The 17,638-nt window shown below is 38.3% G+C and overlaps 1 protein-coding gene across 2 annotated transcripts in view; it reads left to right on the forward strand.

The window, feature by feature from the left end:
• The window catches only part of ZBTB14 (zinc finger and BTB domain containing 14), a 20,226-nt gene extending 4,335 nt beyond the window's left edge, over positions 1-15,891 (forward strand). Inside the window, exons 1-4 of one of the 2 annotated variants that reach the window (XR_002103088.1) lie at positions 915-1,326; positions 1,788-3,153; positions 13,944-14,030; positions 15,862-15,891. Coding sequence is in view for 1 of the 2 variants with exons in the window: in XM_019546462.1 (XP_019402007.1) it covers positions 1,324-1,326; positions 1,788-3,131 (1,347 nt within the window). In the remaining variant the exon portion in view is untranslated. Of the gene's footprint in view, positions 1-914; positions 1,327-1,787; positions 3,628-13,943; positions 14,031-15,861 lie in introns of those variants that run through there. The other variant, XM_019546462.1, reaches the window with a different exon arrangement.
• Positions 15,892-17,638: the final 1,747 nt, after the last annotated feature.

A 17,638-nucleotide genomic window follows, 5' to 3' on the forward strand; every position in this document is an offset into this window, starting at 1 on the left:
CTAGATGATCTACTCAGGTCCCTTCCGACCCTAGAAACTATGAAACTATAACTGGGATAATTGCTGGTTCTCTGAATATAAGTCTATGGAATTTTAATTGAATTGTGATTTGTAGGGTGCCATCCCAGATGTGGATCATAGTATTTAGAAGTTGTTAGTGTAGTCCACCCCCAGGCTTTTAGTTGGCTAACACTGTATTTTCTGTAACCTAGTTATTTTCTGTAACCTAGTTGCGTTCCACTCCTCACCCCCATCCCTCTAATGTTGTTCCCTCACTCAGGCAATTTGTATTTTCCTACTGGCTTTGTCATCTCTTTGGATTCACGATCCTAAACATCTACTAGTATTTCAGAGAGAATTTGATAGAAGGGTACTAGTTGCTGACCCTGCGGTGGAAGTCATTAAACAAGTCCAAACGTTAGTCTAGAAGATGAGAAAATATAATTTATATAATACAGGGCATGTCTATATGTTCTTTAACTAATGCGCATTACATTTAGTATCTCTAATGTGAGGTACTAATAAATGCACCTTAGGATGCCCTAATACACAGCAGCAAAAGCACATACTTTCGAAAGTGATGCTTAATGCGCAATAGCTAATTCTACTGTGCATTAACATATTAGCACATTTTTTAATGCAGTGCTTTAATGTGCAGTAAAATAGGCTACTGCACATTAAAGCGCACATGCAGACATCATGACCCTAGTCTTCTAAAAGTTCTTTTAGGTGGTTCATGAAGAGGTTGTCATGAAAGGTGACACAGTGGTGTAAAAACAATGTTATTCTTTGTTGCATTATTCATTTCAAATGTCATGCTTCTCGTAACTGATTATTTTATTATTGTATAATTTGGGGGCAATTATAGCTTTACTGCATGAGTAATATCATGGCAGTCAAGTGCCCATGTGCTTTTGGACTGTGGACCTGATCGAATCTCCAGGTAAGTTGGTAGGAACCGTATGACTTCAGTGGGCTCTGGATCAGGCATGTAGCACATAATTCTGCAGTTTTATCATAACTTGTAAAAAGAAATAATTTTTGGATTTTTGGATAATTCAAAACTTAATTGCACCTGATTTTACCTTAATACATTTTGAATTGCTTTTACTACTTAAAATGCATTATTACACTTTTAATTCCTGGATAACTTTTAAGTTTTGCTAAAAGCATCATTTATTTTGAGAAACAGATAGAGACAGAATAATCTCTTCTTACCTTCCTCAACATTCTTTCTTTCAGGTTTAGGGTGGCCAGAATAAGGGTTTAGTCTGCTGTCAAAAGTTTGATGATCGATTATTCAGAAAATTTTCTGCGTTGTTCATGGTATGGTCCAAAATATGATATTATACATATAGTTTGAGTTATTCTGGTACATGTTGCTATTGTGTGTGTTTCTAGAACTTGTAAAATGTGTAATAAATGTTTGTTAATGGTTCCTTTTGTTATAAGAAGTGCTAGTGTTGCAGTAATATCAAGCATTTTCTTCACAGAGAAAGCTTTGTGGGCAGATTGTAGCATTAAATATTTGAGTAAATTTATATTTTTGTTAAAAATAAATATTGTCATTTAAAAATTAGCAAATTCTTCTACCATGCACATACACAGTACTAGGTAAAACATAAACTTTGAGCATTTACATGATATGAAGGGTTGATGTGGAGGATATTTCTGATCAGTTTATGTCAGTTTTCGTTTGTTTGGATTTTTTTATAATTGTCTCTTGTGAATTGGTGTTTTAAACAAACTTACTAAGAAATCAAGATTTTCTTTCTTTTATTTAACAGGAGTTTTTCATCAGTATGTCTGAAACCATTAAATATAATGACGACGATCACAAAACTGTGTTTCTGAAAACATTAAACGAGCAACGTTTGGAAGGCGAATTTTGTGACATAGCTATTGTGGTAGAGGACGTGAAATTCAGAGCACATAGGTGTGTGCTGGCTGCCTGCAGTACATACTTCAAAAAGCTTTTTAAGAAACTGGAAGTTGATAGCTCATCAGTAATAGAGATAGATTTCCTTCGTTCTGATATATTTGAGGAGGTTTTAAATTATATGTATACTGCAAAGATTTCAGTTAAGAAAGAAGATGTAAATTTGATGATGTCATCAGGTCAGATTCTTGGGATTAGGTTTTTGGATAAACTGTGTTCTCAGAAGCGTGATGTGTCTAGTCCTGAAGAAAATTCCCAATCCAAGAGTAAATACTGTCTGAAAATAAATCATTCTATTGGAGACTCCAACGATAACCAGGATGATGAGGTTGAGGAAATAGGAGATCATGATGACAGCCCATCAGATGTGACAGTGGAAGGAACTCCTCCTAGTCAGGAAGATGGAAAGTCACCTACCACTACGCTAAGAGTTCAAGAAGCGATCCTGAAAGAGTTGGGAAGTGAAGAGGTTCGAAAAGTAAACTGTTACGGCCAGGAAGTGGAGCCCATGGAAACGTCTGAATCAAAAGACTTAGGATCTCAAACTCCCCAAGCATTAACATTTAATGATGGTATAAGTGAAGTGAAAGATGAACAGACACCAGGATGGACAACAGCAGCTAGTGACATGAAGTTTGAGTATTTGCTTTATGGCCACAGGGAACAGATTGCCTGTCAGGCATGCGGTAAGACATTTTCTGATGAAGCACGATTGAGAAAGCATGAAAAGCTCCACACTGCTGATAGGCCATTTGTTTGTGAAATGTGTACTAAAGGCTTTACCACCCAAGCTCATTTGAAAGAGCACTTGAAAATACACACTGGTTACAAACCTTACAGTTGTGAGGTGTGTGGAAAGTCTTTTATTCGAGCTCCAGATCTGAAAAAACATGAACGAGTTCACAGTAATGAGAGGCCATTTGCGTGCCATATGTGTGATAAAGCTTTCAAGCACAAGTCCCACCTAAAAGACCATGAAAGAAGACACAGAGGGGAAAAACCTTTTGTCTGCAGCTCCTGCACAAAAGCATTTGCTAAAGCATCTGATTTAAAAAGGCATGAGAACAATATGCATAGTGAAAGAAAACAAGTCACAACAGCCAGTGCCATCCAGAGTGAAACAGAACAGTTACAAGCAGCAGCTATGGCAGCTGAAGCAGAGCAGCAACTTGAAACTATTGCTTGCAGTTAAAGCAGAAAACTTTATCCAAAAAGTAATTAAAAAAATTAAGCTGAACAAAAATTAATTGTTGATACATATTTAACCTGATCACCATCTTTTCAAGAAAAAAATATTTTTAGAGGGGTTGAATGCTGCTGCATAGGAACATACAGTGGTGCTTGGTTATTTTAAAGTATTTCAAACACATGTATTCTTAGAGTATAAAATATTTTTGCTGTTATTAGTGTATAATGCACTAACTCGTGTTTTTATTTGGGAAAATGATCAAGTCCTTTATAAACAAAAAGATACTGTTTTAATCTTTTCTGCACTGACTAAATGGGTGGTGTACATTGTACACATTAAAAACAAGGAAGTAAATTAAGTTATATCTAATGTTAACATTTGTAGAAAAATAAGTGGGAACAATATGTTTATTTTTCAGAAAGAATTTTTGGGTGTAGTTATGCAAGTGTCATATAAAACACTTAGAATTCATGGTAAAATACATGTGCTGACTTGCTCTCATTTTTAATTCTTCCTTTTCCTTTACTTGCAGTTGCCTTCTTTTTAATCCACCTGGTGATTTGGGGTTTAGTGAAGTTGCAGATATTTGCTTCTCTGAAAGTTAGACCTTTCATATTCATAATGGCCTACATTGTGGCTCAGCTGCTTTGGTATAATTTCCAGCCACATTTCCTACAGTCCACAAGGGATGGGGTAGAAATAGGATAAATTGCGGAGTGCAGTGGACAATCTAGCAATAAGCTCCAGGGTGCGCAGATGTGTATCTGCACATGTGCCCAGGGTCGCAGCATGTTGAACCAAGGCAGAGCAGCTCCTCCTGGTTCAGTGTGCTGCAAAGAAGCTGGCTGTGACACAAGAGTGCTTCAGTGCAGGGCTAGCCGGCAGGCCCTAGCCAGCCCCCTCAGCATCTATGGAGTTTTTCACTCTACCACAGGGTAGTACTTGTATTTACAAGTACTATCCTACTGCAGAGCAAATTGGTTCACTCCAGCCTAATGGGGGCGCACTTATAAACACCAAGATGTTTACTGCACAGCTAATAATTAGTAAATGTCTTGTGTAGACGCACCCATTGTGCTGAATCTGACCCCCGGCAATCAGTTAGGTAATATAACCTGCAGTTGTATGTTTTTCATGCTTCTTTATCCTCACCTTCCCTAAGACAGGTAAGGCAAGACAGTGTTTATTATAACTGGAACTAGCCATGGAGTTGAGTGGTTGAAGATACGGTGCTAGGACCTAGAACTGGTGCAGAGATGCAGGCTGCCACATCCTTGCCTGCGGCTTTCAGGTTGGGTTATGTTGCCTTGGTAAGCTATCTCTAATAGGATGATGTGTAGAAGGATCTCCTTGTGAAACACACCACCTTCTGGGACCCTTTCCATGTTAGGGGTGATCTTGGGCAACAATTCTAACTGTCATTGGCTTAGAATCTGTGATTGCTGGTAGTCTGTTTTTAAATCAAACTTATCCAGGCAGTCTTAGATGGGAACTTTTAACTGTTAATTAAATTATCACAGTCTCAACAACATTTGTAGAGCCTGCAAACAGCTGTCTGTATGTACTTAACAGGAAAAGAGATAGTCAAAGCTTCACAATAGACATTCTTAAAGGGATCCTAAGGAACACAGAGACTTCATTATTTGAAGTGTGTAGATAATGTAAATATTATCAATGCTTTATTTCAATTAAAAACTGGCAAAATGCACTCTTGCACTTCAGGTTGTAAAATTGGTCATTTAAAATGCCCATGACATGAAAGTTGTTAGACCAAGTATTTATAAATTATTGCATGATATATTACCTCTTCAATTTCTAACTAGAAATGAAAAACATTTTTTGTAAGTGAAAATGAAATTTTATTCTAATAATTGATTTTTTTACAGTTTCATTGTGTATCATTCACATAATCAGTGGGTTTAGCAATTTATATTAAAATGCTACTAATGGTTTGAAAGCTGTTCTGTAAATAAAACAGAAATTGGATATTTTAGAATATGTAAACTTCAGATTTCAGGCTTTCTATTTTTAAAAATATCGTTTCATTTACATTGAGTGCTGTTAGCTTGTAAATTATTTTTACGTTTGCATGATATCAGAGAATATGTACTTGTTTAATTTTATAGCTTCCCACAGAGGGACGCATGTTTTGGCAGCTTCCTGTATATAAGGATAGATAAAGATGGAAGGTCCAAAATTGGATCTGTATTTTTCTTTGCTTTTGTTTGTAAAGTTTATTAGTTGTTTTATGATTTATTATTTTTAATTCCATTCATCCCCTGTAAGACAATACACATAAGCTGTGCATCTCATTTTAAGGGATCAGAAAGATCTTAGTTTCACATTTTCAGGAATTTATTAAAACAATGTTTTATGTGCTCTTTTAGAAAATATTTTTAAAAGTTGTCATTTTTTCCCTTCTACATTCCTTGTATTAGCATAAGTTCCAAATATGATCTAGTATTGCAATGATAGAATAACATTTAAACCTATGGCAATAATTAAAATTTACATAGGCAGGAAAAATGTATTGTCTTGTACAACTTTTACACAGTAAATGAATCATTTGGAGCTCAGATTTTACAGCTCCTCATTCACAGGAATAGTCCAGGGAAAGCAATAGGGTTACTTTCTTGACAGGTGCTCTAGAATTGGGAGCAAAGCTATATGGTTTTTTTTTTTAGTTTGTTTGTTGAGCTCCATAATTTTTAGATTAATTGTATTTTCCAGAGATTAATAATCATGGGGTTCTTCAGGAAAACTATAATTCAAGTTCAAATTTTGTTACATCTTTCATTAACGGTAATGTAGTCTGCTTTCTTTCTGAATCGTTACCAAAACTTTAAGAATGCTTAGATTCTAATTGAAGGCAGTGGATCTGCTGAGATATTCAAGAGCTTTTCTGCATGCTTTTCTATTTGCTTGATTTCCTTTAGAATTTGGGGGATAAAAGTACACTCAATTAAAAAAGTTATATATGCATGAGCTGTGCCTTTCAAATTCAGATACATTTACAAAATCCTAACACAAGGCACTTATCTTACTTAAGGACTGTTTTCACTTTAAAATTCAGTATTTTGTACACACTGCTTTCTTTTCTAGATCTTTTCAAATATATTGAATGCTTTTGATGTTGTTTATAATATCAATAGTTTGTATTTTCTGCTTGATTCTTTCTAAAAAACATCCCACAACTGTGCTGTTTTTCCCCTACCTTACAAAATAATTCAACTCAGGCTCGGAAATTTGTTCCCATTAAGGTGAAAGGATCTTAGAAAGGAAATGTAGACAAAGTTATAGGCTGTAGTTAACCCTCTGCATAATTCTGGTTTTTTTTATAAGTACACACAAATATGGCAGTTATTGTATTTCATATACAGTGGATGAAACCCTTGCTTACTGAAGTTAATGGGAGTTTAGCTGTAGACTTCTTTTGGGCCAGGTAATCACCCGGTGTCCCCAAACAAGTCATAGAGAATAAAAAATAGTAATAAAAATGTCACAAATGTGGAGCATTTGAGGGGTTATTCACAGGATAGCTAAAGTTGGAAGTTATTCTTTTTTGTTTGTATCTTGAAAAATGTGCTTAATTTTGGTTATATGAGTGAATTGTATGGTTTCAGTGAACATCCTTAAGTGCTTAGGGTTACGTGAGTGTATCTAACCTTTGTTTGCAGGTTCGCTAGTTTTAACTACAATAGGCCAGAACCGCTTCTGGTATAAAATAATGCATTTCCATTGATATAACTGGAACCACGTTGATTTACATTGGTAGGAATGTAAGCTAAAGCTTCTCAAATAACGACTAGCTATTAAATAGGCAAAACAACAATTTTATTAAAAAATAGTTTATTTTACATTTATATTGAAGAAATTGGAATTAAAAAGTACTTGAAAATCAGACCTTTACTGTTCTTTGGTCTAGATTATGAATGACACCTGCTACTTAAAAATGAGGCTTTCTACAAAGGAAAAAGAAAAGGCCAAACGATATACTCTGGGTAGATTTTTTTTGTTACTAGTCTATCTTTAGCGCACAGAATTATTGCAGTGCATTTGCACTTAGCAATATTTGCTTGTATTGTCCAACATTTAGAATGTTGTTGTATCTTTTAAATTAAACTGCATAATAGATAGAGCATAATGGGATTCTTCCACAAACATATAAATACACTGACATTATAAAAAGCTTTAAAATATATTGATTTGTTCCATGTTCAGTTCCTTGGGCAAGTTTTTTTTTTTAATTTAGTTTTAAATGTTGATAATAATTTGAGGCTTTGAATTGCCTTCAAAAGTTAAGACTACGTATGTTCATTCCAACAGTGGGAAAGGGAATTTAAACTGCTAAAGTGTAAAGGATCCAGAATAAGATGTAAATTAAGTAAACCTGCTTTACCTTAGCATACACTAGGGGGAATCATGAAATGATATAAACTGTTACAGTTCCACTGATTTTGGTGTAAATAATCAGCGCTCCACTAGTCATTGTTGTCATCATTGTCTTCTTGTGTCCTTGTCATAAACTAGATGTTTTTTTCCACAATCATGCACAAGTGATGGCTCTTTCCATTGCTGCAGTGAGGTCCTCCTTCATTCTCACCAAGGAGTCAGCAAATGAGCATGTACTACATGGTCTGTACTTCACCACACTCACATATATTTGTATCATAGTAACCCCATTTGATCATGTTTGTTTTTGATCTTCCAGTTTGTGTGTGGAGGCAAGTCAGGCTATGCTACGTTGGCCAATCTAGATCTGCTCCTCTTGTAAGATCCTCCTGGGGTTACAGGTCCTTTTCAGAGCACCTGATGGCATGTAATCTTTCCTTTAATAACCTCAGCCATGACCTGTCCGCTGTTGTGTCCAGTGGTTCAACACTGATCACAAAACTCTTTTATGTTTTAAGCTGTTTAGTTATGTGTGACCATAGAGTGGATGCCTGGGGTCTTCTATCTGCTGTGATCTTTCTTTTTGGCTCTCTACCTTTCTTCTGATATCAGGTGGTCCACTGCCAGCAGTAAGTACAGGTTATCCTTTGGTGTTGCTTTTGATGTCCTGTTATTTCATGACATGTCATGTAGAACTGGGTATGTTTTCTGGCATGAACTGATCGTTCCCATACTGGAAATGCATACTCTGCAGTGGAGTAACACAAGGCAATAGCAGTGGTTCCTAATGTAGCTGGGCTTCCTCCTCACTGGGCGCATCTACACATCGCCCTACAGCTACATAACAATGCGCTATGTCACCATATGGTGCACTGTGACGACATAGCAATCATGTGGGTCTACACATGATCGCCAACTACGTCGCTGTAGCGGCGTGCTCCCCAGTATAGTGCATGGCACCATAACAACATCACCGTATGGAGATGTGTAGACGCACCCACTGTGAAGTGACCAACTTTCAAAGAATGGTGTTGCAGGTGCTGACTTACCCTTTCATCTTCTCTACATGTGCTTTGAAGGTAAGTGTTTGGTCCAGTGTAACCCTAAAATACACAGTGTTTGGGTGATTAGTTGTTGGGATTCCATCCAAGAGGATGTTTTAATTTCTGTTTGGCTTCTCTATGGTGTAGGTAAAAAGCTGTAACCTGTGTCTTGGTTGGGTTGGCACAAAGCTGGTTCTTATTGTAGTAATCTGAGTGGTTGTTCTGTATGCATGTCAGTCTGTTCTTGACAGTGCCAAAGTCCTCTTGTGAGGTGATATATTGATCATTAGCATATATGAAGCTCCTCATATTACTCTGTATGGGTTGGTAATTGGTATATATGTTAGAAAGTATGTCCCATAAACTTTTCTTAATAATTTAAGAACATAAGGAACATAATGCCATATTAGGTTAGATGAGTAGCCCATTTAGTAGGGCTGTGCAAAGCTTTGTGAATCCCTGATTCGATTTGGCAGAGATTCAGCAGCTGAATCTCCAGACCAAATCAGGAGACCCTTTAATTTCTCCAAATTGACTCGAAACCCTCCAAATTGATTCGGAGAGATTTGGAAAAGTTTGGTAATTTGGACATAGACATAGCTTTAAATGTTTTTTTTACATACCTCAAGGTACCAAGCAGCTCATGAATGCTGTGATGGTGGGGCAGATGGATCATCCCACAGAAGCATGGGGGGGTCCCCAGCATGTTCAAAAGCAGACCCAGAAGTGGACCAGAAACACCACCCCCCAGCACCCCCAGCTCAGCAACTGGTGCCTCCTGAGTCGGGGAGGCGGGGGGCACCTGGGGTCCTGCTGCGGCCAATTGCTGAGCTAGGGGGAGGCCCCCCAGCATGCTGCCCAGTGGACCTGGAAGTGGACTGGAAGTACTTCTGGTCCACTTACAGGTCCACCACTGAGCATGCGGGGGGATGAGGGGGGCACACTCCTGTGGGAAGCTCCATCCGCCTCAGTATTGCAGAATTCACGAGTCACGCCTGGTACCTCAAGGTATGTAGAAAAAACATTCAAAGCTGTGTCTATGGCCAAATTACTGATTCTCCAAATCAGCATCAAATCTTCAGATTCAGTTTCAGCCAAATCGAACCAAGGACAGTGATCTGAATGAGCGAATCAAATCGCTGTCCCCAATTTGGGCCAAATCTGAATTGAATACAGCCCATTTCCTACGCCCTTACCATTTAGCCCAGTATCCTGTCTTCTACAGTGGCAGTAATAGATGCTTTAGAGCAGGGCCCATGGGCTAGATCCTAAGGCCTGTGGGTCAGATTCAGCCTGTAAAGTTTCAATCCAGTCTGCATATTACTAGGGGTGCATTGATCCTAAGCTGTTTAATCTGTTCTGCATTTTGCTAATGGCATGCCCATCCCCTCTGGCTGTTCCAGCAAGCTGCTCCTAGAGGGCTGCTGTCCCTCACAAGCCTCTGCTCACTGTCCCTGGAGTGGCAGAGAGAAGCAGTGGCCCATGAGCTGTTCCCCATGCTAGTAACAAGCTGCCAACCTTGCTGTAGAGGCAAAGTATAAGAACAGTGTGTCGAGAGCAGTGATTTTCATTTTCATGCAGAGAAGGCATTTTTTTCATTTTCCATTTTGCTTTCAGTTCTCTTCTTAATGACACCCAACATTTTATTGACTTTTTTGAATGCCACTATACATTGAGCTGTTGTTTTTAAAGAACTGTCTACAGTGACTCCAAGGTCTCTTTCCTGCATCATAACAGCCACTTCAGAAATTTTCTCTTACTTCTTGTCCGGGTGAAGTATTTGCCCAGTCTGTGAGGATTGAAGTTTCTTATTATTATAATCTGTCCCACTTTTGCAATTTCTCTAAGTAATCTCCCTTAACATTTTTCTAATCACCTTCACCCTCCTGATCAGGTGGTTGGCAGTATAATCCTAGTCCTATGTTCCTTTTAATCAAGTACAGAATTTCTCCCACAGAAGTTCTATGGTAGATTCCCTTTAAAATAAGAGTTTTATGCTGCTATTGTCTGTACTGTCCTTAACATACAGTGTCACACCCCCACTTACACTTCTTACTCTGCCGTTCCTATGTAGTTTGTAATCGGGTATAACAATATCTTGTTCATTATCATTTTTCTACCAGATCTTTGACATGCCTATTATGTCCAAATTATCCTTTAATACCAGGTATTCTAGGTCATCTATCTTATATTGTAGGCTTCTAGCATTTGTATAGAAGTATGTACAGGCAGTCCTTGGACTTATAACAATTGGTTCCTGAAGACCGCGTCCTAATTCGAAACATTGTAACTCAGAACTGATTTTTCCATAGGAACAATGTTTTAAATAGGGGATTCGTTCCCGAACCAAGACCTAATACCCTATTTTCACCAAAAATAACTCAGAATTTTGTATTCAATCAATTATAGGTGAGTAATATAGCTATGTTAATATATTTTTATTGTAAATTGCAATCATATTGTTATAGAAAGACTTCTTTAAAGGGCTCTTGGACTTTTTGAAGGGTTCTTGGCTGGAGTCTTCTCAGGAGTCTTGGCTGCAGGTTCTTCTGGAGTCTTGTCTGCTTTCTTAAAGAAAGTATCCAAGGAAGTTTGAACAGATGTTTTCTAGGAAGATGGGCAGCGCAGCAAACGTGTTCACTGGCGTGATGTGGCGTCAGATCAAGAGTTGTAAAGTCGAAACTGATGTCAGAAAGTCAAAACAGGGTGTCAATTTATAAAAATTCTAAGTGCTGTTCATTGTAACTCAGAACATCTTAAGTTGAGGACTTCCTGTACTCATTTTGTCCTAGCTCAGTTGCCTGCTACTGCGTGTGTTATCTGACTGAGGTGCTAACTTTTCTGACTTATCTTCACCATTGTCTACAGCAGTGATCCACCACTAGGGTGTCACAGCACACTGGGGTGCCTTGATATCCTTTTAGGAGTGCCACAGAATGCCATGCAATGTTAGCACTGTTAGGTATATAAATATGAGTCACAAGATAAACTAAACAATTTCAAAGAATAACCCATAGTCCTAAAAACAGTTTGATCTGTTGTGGTCTTTCTGTGTTCTTTGCAATAGAAAAATTGCTGTATTATTTTTCTATAGCCAAAAAATGAGTGAAAACTAAGAGCTGGCATTTTCCAAGGGGTGCCTTGAGTAAGGAAAAGGTTGAGAACCACTGGTCTACAGTCACACTTCCTATTTCCCTACTAGCCTTTCTAATATATGTTCTCTTCTGACTTACGTAAGTAAAAGAGTATCTAACATATCATATACTTTCTCTTGGAATATATACCTTATAATAACAGTATGGGAGAGGATGTTTCTGCATAAAAGATAAACATCTAAGGAATCTATGTCCTCCTCTAACAGAATTCAGCTGTAGGTCTTACTAGTGTGCAATGACACTGAAGTGTGTAAATTGCATTAAAAATTCTATTGCACTATCTGGACTTTCATTTGTCTCCTTGCAGATATAATGAAATTATAATTATTTTCTTATTCATTTTTTAAAGGAAGCAGGGTATTCATGAATCGGTTTTGCTAAATATCAGAAGGCAAGATTTATTATGATAGCTACAAGAAATCAGTTAAGAAACTGGGTATGCTGTGGGGAAGTTAGGTGTACACAAGGTATATAATAATGTTATACATCAGGAATGAATTCTTCATTCCTGACCTTTCTTACTTACCTTTCTTGAGGGTTAAGCCTTAACCCTTAAAATATTTATACAACTGTACTGTGTAGGTATGTTGTTTCATTGACTTAAATGAGACTGTCATCTATTAAGAATAATAACTCTCATCTATTAAGAAGCCTTTTATTAGGAACTTGAACTGTAAACTGTTACTGTGGCTAGGACTGTGGATAGGCTTGTAGCTTTGTGTGCTGGGGGAGGAGGAACATACTGCCAGGTCTACAGGAATAGAATCAGATGCAAAGAAAGGCACCTATATAAATTCATTCTGTTTTTTTGTAGACACTGACTCCTAGAAGCTTTCATTGCTTTCAGTCAGAGGTATTTTTAAATACAAAGATCAGACTGCTTTTAAATGTCTAAATATATGTTTGCAGATTTAATTTTATGCTGTTCAACTTGAAAAATTGAAACTATAAGTAATAATAATATAGATTAGATTCTGTAATTTGCCTATATTATATACCTTCACCAAAAAAGGCAGAATCAAGAGCAGAAAAATAATGTAATTACTCTATCCTAGTCTTACCATCCATTCAGGAAAATGAAGGTGATGCTATGTGTCCTCTCTGCTTAGACAGGAATCCCTGATGGTGATTGCAGTTCAATAGTTCAGCCAATCAGAGAAAAAAATCTCTGTTCTATGGAAAATTTCAGCACAACATTTATTTTTATTCTAAAAAGTTGACCTTTATTGCAGAACAGAAATCCCCCCCCCACCAATATTGATTCAGAAATATTGAAACGTTTCATTTTGATAATAATGAGTCCTTATATTTTGATAACGTTAAAATAGTATGACATAAATATTTATGATATATATTGCTAAAATCACTATTTTAATAGAGAAGTTAAAAATTGAAAAAATAATGCATGTAGAACATTATAACATCAGGAGCTAATAGCACTAGTCCTGTTGACACAGCTAGAAATGAACTGGTACATTTCTTAAAATGCAGAGAGTAATAAAAATCAAAGACATAGTCTGATTTATAGAAAGATCATGAAAATAGGGTGAAATTGCGTTTCCAGAGGAAAACAGACAGGAAAACACATAGAGTAGCTAAACTGGGGTAACTAAAACAGTGAATTTTTTACATGATTTATTCTCAAAGACTGCAATTTATGGCATCCCCATCACATTGTACCACTATCTTATCAACAGTTGCAATTATAATCTAGTTTTAGATTGGCCAGGTACATTTCTTTAGATGGTTTGCAATCATGATAGTAAAGTTATGACTTCAGAAGTTCAAGAGAGGAAATTAAGACCTAGCACTTTATAACAGGAACATAAATTAGAGGTCCTGACCTTTCCATCTTAAGTCACATGAATAAAAGTTACTATAATCACTGGTAGGTGCCTTAAAATCATTGATTGTGCCCTAGTTTAAGATACTTAAAACTACTTTTGAAGGCTGTTTTATATCATAATAGATACCGCTTTGCATTCTCGTAGGGAATGTCCAACTAGTTTTGTTTCCCCTTTGTTCAGAGAGAAACATTCTAAACTGGAAAAAAAAAGCAATTGCATAAGGATTTCTTGGTCACTAGGTCAGATGGAGGGATCGAATCTTTTCAAACTAGATTCCCTGATGAATAGTGAAAAATAACTGGAACACTTGCTATATTATTTCAAATGAGTTTTTGTAAATAAGATAAACCTAATGTCTTTTCTTATTATTGGATTAAGCATTGCAGATGCTATGAAACACTAAAGCTCAGAAGAAAATGCATAGAGAGGCAGCTTTAGACCTGTGGAGCCCAAGCAGATGCTAAGGTGAGAGCCTCTCTTTCCCACCTGCACTACATAGATATTACCTAACAGCTTCATGCCATTCCCCATGACCTGAGTCCTGCTATGATTCCCCAACCCTAATGTTGGTTCTGGATGTGTACAAAGCAAAGACTAAGACTGACAGTTTGAAAGTATATAAATAGCAAGCACACTTATCTTAAAATGTCAGCACTTTGCTGTACATAGTTGTTTATGTACTACATTAAAATGTATATATGAGTGCAACAGGCTGTCGATAAACAACTTGTGGGTTTAAACAAGTTGTTTTAACAATAACATTTAGCTGAAATGAAGTGGAGGCAATATAGACACTCAAAAGGAAAACTCCAGAATGATTAGTGTTTACTGGGAGTGTTAAAGTTTAGATAGAAATAAACTACCCATTTTAACAGAAATGATAACAAAAGTATATAAAAAGTTAAATGGTTGAGTTTCTCAAACTTTTCCCCTATCCTATTTGTATGACTGTTTAACAGCTTCTCTCAGTCATAAGTCTGATTAAAGGCTACAAAAAAAGATACTGCTTAGATGGAGGTAATAGGTTCTGATAAAGCAGGACCTTCTTCCTGTGTACTTTATATGCCAGCCCGATTTTTATTATTGCTATCTGGGGAGATTAAACCAAAAGACCCAGCTAGACAAAGCCTTGGCTAGGATGATATAGGTGGGGATGGTCCTGCTTTGAGCAGGAGGTTGGAATAGATAACTTCCTGAGGCCCCTTTCAACCCTCCTTTTCTATAATCCTATCATTCAAAAATCTTTAACACGTGCATTCACATTTTTAATAAATTATGCTCAGCTGGCATAATTTAAATCAGCAATACTTTCTGCACAAAAATCAATAAGGAATAAGGACCTTAAAAAGGAATAAGACATAAAAATAAGATAATAAATTTCAACGTACTAAAAACAGTTTTGTTGTTTGCTTTTTAGTAATGTTTAGGGGAAAAGACTAAGTTTAGGTGGATGGTACACATTGTACTCTAGAATAGGTGTGTCAAACTCACCTAGGTTCCTAAGACTGATCCAGATTGTGAGGCTGGATCTGGAACCACCTCCAATGGCAGGGTGAGCAGCATCAGGGACCTGCAGGGGATTAATGCAGCTCTTGTTTGTTCCTCTACCATTAACTCCTCCTCCACCACTCCAGCCCCAGCAGGGCTGCACACCCCTGGCTTTAGTGTTGGGCCCCACCCCCAAATTGCAAGTCCCTAGGAGTCTGATGGACCAGATGATACAGCCATGAAGGCTGTATGTCTGACGCTCCTGCTCTAGAATCTTAAACTTCTAAACAACATCATATTGGGTTTTATATAAGACATGGAATATTCTAATAAAGTAATGTTTTGGGAAGTAACCAGTCTCCAATGAGAATATACTTTCTCTCTTTCAGCAAAGTTTGTTACCTGCTGCACAATATTTATTTTCATAAAACAAGCTGAAATGTTAAATATGTTTTTTCTTTCCTCATGGTGCCCCAGCTTGATTGTTTTTCTTCAAGCTCTCCAGTACTCCCCATCCTGCTGATTTATATAAAGGCATGTTGTGAATATATTATTTATTTATACTTTTTATTGATGACCTTTCATAACTCAGTCTTATTTCTACCTCTTTGCTCAAACATTCTAAGGTCATCAATAGCTCATGGAAATTATTACTTGGAAATGTGCTTGTTACCTAACATTATTTTATTTTTCCGTATGTTTTCATTATACATTTGACTCAATATTTTGTTTGTTTATGCTTCCTGAGACACTATTGATTAATTTCTTTATGATTACAATGAAATCATTTATTTGTGCTGTCTTTCAGAAACCTTCACAAGTTTGAAAGAGGACACAGGTGAGCACACAGGCTTTCAGTTTCACAAGTTACAGTAGGGTAATTTTACTGGGGCGGGGGGAAGTGTTGACCAAGATGCAAGCCCTGGATGCTGATTCAGAAGGGCCACCAGAATGGCAGCCCCCAGGGAACTTGTGCCACTGCTGCTATACAGCATATCCTGGAGTAAACATTTGCTCAAATCTATTATCTGTCATCACCACAGCCTGTGCAGAGGTAATCGTTCCCCCCACCACCACCACCACCAAAATTCAAAGTTATGTGTCTCAGATCCTGAAAGCCCTGATCTTCCCTTTTTCTGTTCTGGCTTGACGCTCCAAAGCTTTTAAGCACATATTGAAGTTCAACAATTTGGGCAGAATCCTGTTTCTCCTTATATGCTCAAATGGAACTTAACTAGTTTTTGGCCTATTTTATCCTATTCCATTTACCTTCAAAGCTATTAAGCTGCTTGTCCTAGACTCTCAAATAATTCATCTCTCTGGATGAACTTTTGTCCAGGGATCTTAGTTTGACAGATTTGAAAAAAAAAAACAGGAAAAGAAGAAAAAAAATCACTAAAACACTGACAGTGGGACACTGACACCTATTCTATTCTACATGTGCTATTAATTCAAAGTAGGCTTACTGCACAGTAAAAATACTGTGTAGTAAGTTACCTGGGAGCACATCTACATGTGTTCCCTTTTGGGAGGAGATTTGCTCCCACCTTGCTCTGACCTCCTGCAGCAGCCAGCAGGAGGTCCAAGTTCCCCTTGGGTGCTAAGCTGGGTGCTGGTAGGGAGCATGGGGCTGGTATCCACATGTACAGGGCCAGAAGAGCTCTGCCAGCTGCAGCAGCAGCTGTCTCCTCGCCTCGTACACACATGGAGGGGGCCTGATGTGCATGGGACTGGGAGACAGCTGCTGCTGCCGAGCTCTCCCACCCTGTGCACAGGGGGACAAGCCCTGTGCCCAGCAGGGCTTCCCCGTGCAGCCCGGGACTGGCCAGGAACTGTCCCATTCTAGGTCAGGTCTCAGCCAGCTCTGGGCTGTGTGGAGATTTCCCTGCCCAGCTTGGAGCTGGCCAGGAACTGCCCCATTTTGGGGGAATTCTTAGGCCACCTTGAGCTGACTGGGACCTACCCCAGAATGGAAAAGTTCCAAGCCAGCTCCGGATAGGGAACTCCTTGTGCAACCTGGAGCTGGCTGGGACCTGCCCAGAAACTCCTCATGCAGCCCAGAATGGGGTAGTTCCCAACTAGCTGCAGACTTGATGTGGAAATCTTAATGAAGCACAGAGCTAGTTGGAACCTGCCCCAGAACTAGACAGTTTTTGGCTAGCTCTGGGCTGTGGAGGGAACTCCTTGTGCAGCCCACAGCTAGCTGGGGCCTGCCCCAGAATGTGACAGTTCCCAGCCATCCCTGGGCCGGGTGGAGATCTCCTTGGGCAGTCCAGAGCTGGCTGGGATCTGCCCCAAAAGCAGGATAGTTACCAGCCAACTCCAGACTGGGTGTGGAAATAGAATTCCTTAGTCCCAGTGCTACTCAGCTCCCAGCTCCTGAGGGCTTCCCTTGTTTTGGTGCTGCTCAGTTCCTAGCTCCTTGGTGTCAGAGCAAAATTTTGAGTATATGCTGCCAACACAGAAGAGCTGGACTGACATGCACGGTTTGACTCTGTGAGTGGAAAGTTCCAAGGCTCACCCAGCCCTTGCCCCCTGGGTGACCTGCGGACCTGTCAATCATTGTTGACCTACTTTCCCCACAG

The sequence above is a fragment of the Crocodylus porosus genome, unplaced genomic scaffold (assembly GCF_001723895.1).
Source record: "Crocodylus porosus isolate Cpor-Errol unplaced genomic scaffold, CroPor_comp1, whole genome shotgun sequence".
Classification (NCBI taxonomy): domain Eukaryota; kingdom Metazoa; phylum Chordata; order Crocodylia; family Crocodylidae; genus Crocodylus; species Crocodylus porosus.